The sequence below is a fragment of the Austrofundulus limnaeus genome, unplaced genomic scaffold (genome assembly GCF_001266775.1).
Source record: "Austrofundulus limnaeus strain Quisiro unplaced genomic scaffold, Austrofundulus_limnaeus-1.0 Scaffold184, whole genome shotgun sequence".
NCBI classification, from domain to species: Eukaryota; Metazoa; Chordata; class Actinopteri; order Cyprinodontiformes; family Rivulidae; genus Austrofundulus; species Austrofundulus limnaeus.
In genome coordinates, this window is record NW_013952586.1 from 284,627 (window position 1) to 292,121 (window position 7,495).

Sequence of the window (7,495 nt, forward strand, 5' to 3'; positions counted from 1 at the left end):
TATGTATGTATGTATGTATGTATGTATGTATGTATGTATGTATGTATGTATACACACACACTGAATTTATGGCATTTATAAAAACTAAACCACTTGATACAAAGGAAATAATGAACAAAAATCTGTATTTAATGTATTGGACTTTGGATACTGGAGACTTCCACGACAGTAAAACTTTCTACCATCACTTCAGAGAAAAAAAGGAAGTGAGAGATAAATGAACAGAGGGAGACTGAAAAAACATCCGTACCCCTGCAGGTGAGCTGATGGGAAGAGACGGGAACATCCTGGTCCACTCAGACACTCATTGTGTGTCTGTTTATGATTAGGTGAGGGCATACTTGTGTGAAACTTCACATCCATGCCTGTGTGTTTATGTGTGTGTGTGAGAGAGAGAGAGARAAGATAGAAAAAAAGTATAATGGTAGGGCAGCTGCTGCAGCTGGAGCAACAGGTTCGGTTATTAGCAATGAGAGGAAGCAAACAGATGAGAGAAAAAAAGGAGGAGGAAGAAATGTAGAGAGAACTAAGTGAAGAGATACCTGGCCCCATGGAGAGGCTTCAAGGGATACAAAGAAAGAAACAGAAAATGAGACTAGAATGAGTAAGTGACTTTTTTGAGAGAAAAAAAAAGTCTGGGAACAGACTGTGATGTGAACCATTCAGGATCAGCTCAGGAACAACATGTTTCTGTATCAGGCACCTTCTTAAAACTGCTTCAAGGGCAAACAGCTGGTGCAGACGAAACACACAGCTGGTAACCGTTTTTTTTTTATCTGGAACAAAAAACTGTGGGAAACCAAAATTGATAAAAAAAAAAGAAATAAATTGTTAATAAAACTTTGTAATGTATGTATGAAAAATTCAATCATTAGTTTGTTCTATCATTCCAATATTTTGGTATATGTTAATATTTATTTAGATAATTCACTGTATTTCTGTCAATGTGGTAATAAAGTATCTCTAACCTAAGGTACAGGATTGGGTCACACGCAAGAACCAGACAGAAACAAGGTAGAACTTGATGCCAACTATCGCTGATGTCCCCCTTCATGGACGGACAGACAGCATTTCTATTTCCCCAGCCTCGGTGACAAGGGACAACAATGGCTGTGCCTCAATTCAGCATTCAGCATCAAATGCATCTGTTGAAGTCTGCAATGGAGGATGCTTACGTCAGGAAAACAAAAAAAGACAGCTGATTTTTTATTTATTTATTTATTTATTTATTTTACCTATTGGGCATATTTTTGAATTTCCTCACAGACCAAAGAATTTGTTTTTAAATGTGTATTTAGCAACTTAGCTAATGAAATGAGATGGTAAATGGAAATACAATTTTAAGTACAGATACTGGAGTTAAACCCAAACTATTACGATTCTTAAATTTATGTGTAACCATTTTGTCCCCCGTCACCAAAGCTGGGGACATAGAAATGCTCTCCAACTGTCTGTCCCTCCATTCACCTTATGAGATGATATAAATAATGAAGGTCTGCGACGGGGGACATCAGCGACAGTTGCATCAAGTTCAATCTTGTAATTGTGAAGTTATTCCTCCAATGAAAACATGTTCAAACATTTTACGCCTGGAGGCATGAGATATAAAACATATCACTATGATAATCGAGTAGTGCGTGGTCATACAAACAGGCTGAATGCTAGACCGTCTCATTTCACGGCCATTTTATGGAACCTACCCAGACTGCAAACGGCGTGGCCACCTTGGACTGCAGCCCCTGAATTGGGACAGAGCTGATCAATGTGTGCGCCACATGATAGTATCATGTTAAAATATTGTCTCTGTAGGCCAATGTGATGGCTTTGATTAAACAGACAAAAAACAGATCTACTTTAGTAGGAAGCTGACCAACAAGGAAAYGGGACACTTTCAGAATCTGTATCTCCTAATTAAGTGAACRATTTGTTTCTGCTCCTATGTTACACTTATTAACTTTCAAATATCCCACCCAGGGCGTATTAAAAAAGCATATTTTGTGTCTCTCTGTAGGGAGGAAGAGAATAGACACAAACCAAATACATTTTTGTTGTTTTAACCTCCAAAATACACATTTCTGCACTAACCCTAACATCCTAACCTTAACCCATTCAGTAAAATATAACTTAYCACCATAATAACTAACAAGTATTCATAATGCGTCATGTGTGTTTTTACAGTCAAAGTTTACCCTCGTCTTTTCCCTCAGTTGGCCCCCCGTACTGGATCTCCTAACAAGTCCAGGAATCCGCTACTTGGGAATGCAACATTCCTGAAGAGCTTGTTAACATTCCTCTAAAGCTACTGAATCAGCAGATTTACAGCTGGCTCTGCTTGCCATGGCACATAAAGATGGATGAGGTTTTTTTTTTTTTGAAACATGTTAAGTTTATTTTGCTAGTTTACTTTTTTAGGATGAAAGTGCTCTGTGTCTCAGTACATAACAGAGTCTGAGTGTTCCGGCGATGAAATAGAAAGCACCTCAGTTTATGAAAAGCCGCTTTCACATTTCACAACCTTCCTTAAAGCCCCCCCACAACACTTTTTACAAATTAGTTGAAGCTGAGCTATGCATTAATGTTTCCCTCTGATTTTAGTTCAACTGGTCAGAGAGCAAACTTACMTCATTTTGAATCATGATTGTAAAATGAAGAAAGAAAAAAAAACCTTGGGGAAACATATGTACAATAGAAAAAGTAGTTTTTTTGGTAGAAAATATTGTTTCACTATTGTTTTGATGACGATTGTTTTGGTATGGTAGTGAAATAGTTAAATTTTCCCAATGAACATGAAGAGGATGGGTTTGACTAAAGCAGGAAAGGCAAAGTGATGAGAGATGGTCTTTTATCCTTACTAGATGTTTGCTTTGGCATGGGGACAGTAACCCTCAGCCAGCCTTTGTGTAAACTGGGAGCTCAACAGAGGGCTGAGAGAAGTGAAGAAATGAAAGAGAAACCATGTGAAAATCAACCTTCARAGATAAACTTACTCAAATGCAGCACATAAAAAGGCTAGAAAAGGAGAATGGTAAAAAAGCTCATGCTCACAAAARAAATCTTTTTTTTTGCCAAGAAGTATCACTATGTCTCTTTAACAAGTAGCAGTGGAAGCAGAGTCACTATAACAGGTGGGCAGACAGATTTGCAGACAGGTAGGTAGGAATTCAGACAGGAAGTTACATAAAACAATCCAAACAATCTGTGTGTATTCGTGTGTGTGGCTGGTTTTCTGCTGAGAAGATGTAGTGGAAGAAAACGTGAGTTAAGAAGAAGAGAATGCAACAAGTGGACGCTGGGATTCACAATAAACAGAGTGATACCAAATGTCTTCCTGAATAAAACATTCAACTAGGTGACACATCGAATCTATAACTGGCAACGGGATCCAACAAGCTGTTGCTGTGCCGTCCGTTGGATTTCCAATTAAAAATTGCTCACCATCAGGCAGCAAAGTTTGAACTAACAGGAGAGTTAGGTCCTGACATGCAGTGGTCCTGACATGCAGTGATACCATCGATACAAAGTCAACAGATGGGTGAACTTTAAAAACAGAAATGACATGTCTCAGTAAACGTGGGGATGTTGTTTTTTCAGAAACTTATGACAGTTGTCACAGCTTGTAGAATCGGTTAATCACTACTTTTTACTTGAGTCCCTATAGGCATGGTTGGTTGGATTATAAAAGGAGACACATGCTTTTAAATCCTTATTTTTCAGATTTAAATCATTCAGTTTGGGTCTATAGAAAGTGGAACTGTAGTACTTTGGTCTGAATTCATCCATTTTAATAAATGGCCCCTCTTTCACCAATTTTCTGAAGTGTGTCTCAGATCAAATCGTTTTGAGGCTGTCTCTTTAAACCCAAACGAGGCGCTTCACATTACGACTACTTCCAGACTTGTTCACTTCAGTTTGATAGAGGGGTTTATAGTGGTGCAGAAAGGTATTTTACAAATTAATTAAAAGATGTCAACAAGGGAAGACTTGTCCACCCAGTCTTACATGTTGGAGCCTGAGTCTGACCCAGAGCCAGAGGAGAACGAAGATGTCCAGTAGTAGTTGGTAAGTCTATACCGTATTTAGCAATTCCGATGCAAATAATTTGACGTGATAGTTCAGAAAACATCCTAGAAAACAGAGAAAACTGAACAGGTAGAAACATTTGACTAYCCCAGTAATGGTTTCAGGTGGGTCAAACCAAGTATTGTGCAAAAGTGAATTTTACGTCAGCAAGCTGCTGACTGAGTGGGCCGAAGTAAATCTTGCAAACTCCTCCTGCAAATTCCTTCTAGACAGAGACACAAACCTTTATATCTTTTTTAGGAGACAAACATGTACAGCTTGAGCTCGACATAGCAGTACATAATGAGCAGGCATACACATGTAATTATGTATATTTTTTAAAAATGAAGTCCGACAACTCGATGACAACCACAATAGTCAACGACGCCGAATGATGATCTGGACACAATCACACCCACAGAGTGAGGAACACACCATGGAGACACACTTACATTTTAGTAGAACCATACAGACATGAAGCAAATACAGAGAGACTTGACAATGAAGACAACATTTTACTGAGCACTGAACCATTTATATTTTTAGAAAAGTGAGTCAGACTTTTTGCAAACTTTAAAAATTTGGAATCTGATTTTTATTTTTAAATAAGGTTAATCTTATGCAATATCACAAAAACTCATGCAATCTGACAACACTTGGGGTATTTGTTATGAATGCCTTTAACTTTTACAACACAAAATATTATACAAATATCTGTAAAACTGACTGTTATGGCCATTTTGGGGTTTTGCTAACATCACTTAGCAGTAGTAAACAACTTCAAGAAGACTGATGTTAGAGGTGATGATCACCARCTTTATCACAATATGATATGGATTTTTTTGAATGACGATTTGCTATTTCTCTACCACAATGTCTGTCCTGATACGATTTCGATTTAATTCAATTCACAAGTCTGCAGTCGATACAATGCTATATCATATGCCCAACTAACAGAATGACTGTGTTAGATGGGCRYATTGATCCACATYGAGCTTATGATGACGATACAAATCGATATTTTCATTTYGCCTCGATATAACTGAATCATTAACCATTTTACTGACATATTGATATGGATCAATGTATTGTTACACCATTAACTGATGTTGTGGATGCACACCCAATAATTATTTTCACAGATAAAATTAAAACAATAATGCCCACCTTTTGATGGAGAGCAAATAAAAACGGACCAAATTGTGAATGCAGAGTCAATATTTAAGGCTCTTTTAACAATGGATGATAACCCCACTACAGTGTGAACATCAGATTTATGCAGATTTATCTGCAGGAATTTTTGGGAGTATGAAAAATAAAGGCTTTCAACATATTTTGGTGCAAGCCCCACTTTATTCTTTTTAACACTCCCGACACTTCATTTTAAATGCTACAGATCTCGAAATCACTTTGTTTTTGAGTCTATAAAAATATTTGATAAATACATAATGCTAAATCCATGTAGTTTTATTGGTTTTAGACTGAACAGTGTAGCACAGAAAGGCAATGCTTTACAAGAAGTGCTTTAATTTTAACTGAAAAAAAAAAATCTTTCAAAATGCCTCAAAATAAGTGTTGTGCAACTCTCTAAGCCGACTAAGTTTATCTGCTCTGCCAATGAACAACTCTGTRACAGTTTTCACTTCCAGTTACATTTTGAACTCCAGGGGGTTTTGTGAAAAGCCAAAAGCAACTCGGCACATCCGGCCTTTTGCAGGAGATTTTTTTTTTGKGCTGAAGTGTATGAATGCATGTAATGAATAGTGTGTGTTCATTTTTAGTCCTTCTGTACGGTGATCTCCCGAACACAAATGTAAACAAACATAGAGGCTGTGTCTTCAACATATGTGTGTTCTGCCAATAATATCAAAAATATTTATTTTGTCCTGTTGAAAGCACATGCCAGATATAAATGGTTACTTTTAGTTGGCAAAAAATTGAAATCCCTCCATTGTCATGATGCTTATTATTGGCACAGCATCTATCCATCACAAAGAAGATTTCAATACAGGAAAAAAAAACTTAAAGGAAAGCAAATGTAGAAAACCACACTCTCCAACTTAAGAAGTGTTACACAATTTTAATTTGTAACTGTGTTTACTTCCCATTTTGCAGCCAGAAAATAAGAAAATAGGCTTTAGGTCAATCAGTTTATTGGATCAAACTTTATATCTTAAAACTTCCCAAAACCAGAAAGTTCTGGAAAACAAGTTCATACCAGAAAATACACACTTTTATGCCCTCACAGACTTTTAGTGTAAAAAAAAGTGACTTAAAATACTTTGCGCACCAGAACTTTGTGTAAAAAATAAACTTGTGTAAGCACAAAAAAGAGGGGAAAACATGTGGATTATTGCTGTAATAATGCTATTATAGGTTTAGTGTTCAGGATCAGGGATGGATTTGAGGATTATCAGGTTCATGTGATCCTACCTTATATCCAGCGTGGGTTCTGCTCTTTGTATGCGGTGTGGTCGAGCACAGCTCAATGGCCTCGGGCTCATGAAAGATCACCGTAGGCAACGGCTCCTTCCTCAGTGTCAGCACATTTAGTTTGGTCTTCAGCATTGTCTGAAAATGCTAATGGAGAGAAAAAAAAACACATACACAATGTTTAAGGAGAATTTGCAATCGGTATCAAAAAGCTACAAGCTAAATGTGACCATGGCAATATAATCAGTTTCCTTGAAAACACTGCATGAAAAAAAGAATAAACAACTCTAACAAATTTAATTTCTTCTATCTAGTTTTGCACCATCAGCAACAAATCCAGAAACATTTTATTTTTGTTGCCATGTGAAAAAAAGGAAGAAATGTTTGAAATACAGTATTACAAGTACAGAAACCACATCTGAGAAGTGAAAWCTAATGATGAGACCAAACATTGAGATGGTGTTAGACTTATTCATTATGCTCCCTGTGAAATGTGAGAAACAGATGAAGAGAGMGCTGCCCCTTTTCTCTCCATCATAACAAAGAAAGYTGCCAACTYTCATACATAYTGTCTTTCAGYCCCGGTGTTTCCTGAAACCGAGCAGAACCACGTGGTCGGTGCGGCTCTGTGCACCGCACCGCCGARGAATTCTGGGCTTCCTCAAAACTGTCAGATGCAAACTGAGCATTTTGTGAAGAAATTGCAGCATGATTGCTGGAAGTAATCCTGATTCGCAAAAATTGAACGTAGAATCTGATTTTTGGGAGACTTCTGTGCTCTTGAGCTCATTAGCTGCTGTGGTTGCAACTTCAACCATACTCTGATATTGTTCTTAGAAAACTACCAAGTTAACTGGTGAAAATGAAAGAAAAACATCCCAGCTAGTGATAGGGCTGCTACGATTAATCGATTAATCAAAAACTAATCGATTATTAAAATAATCGATGACTACTTTAATAATCGATTAATCGTTTTCTTTTTTTGTTGTTATTCTTTACTTTG

The 7,495-nt window shown here is 37.1% G+C and overlaps 1 protein-coding gene across 1 annotated transcript in view; it reads right to left on the reverse strand.

Moving 5' to 3' along the window:
- pid1 (phosphotyrosine interaction domain containing 1) overlaps positions 1-7,495 on the reverse strand; it is a gene marked incomplete at its 5' end in the record, with an annotated part of 38,049 nt that overhangs the window by 11,324 nt on the left and 19,230 nt on the right. Inside the window, 1 exon segment of the mRNA XM_014018149.1 lies at positions 6,493-6,639. Within this exon segment, the coding sequence (XP_013873603.1) occupies positions 6,493-6,639 (147 nt within the window).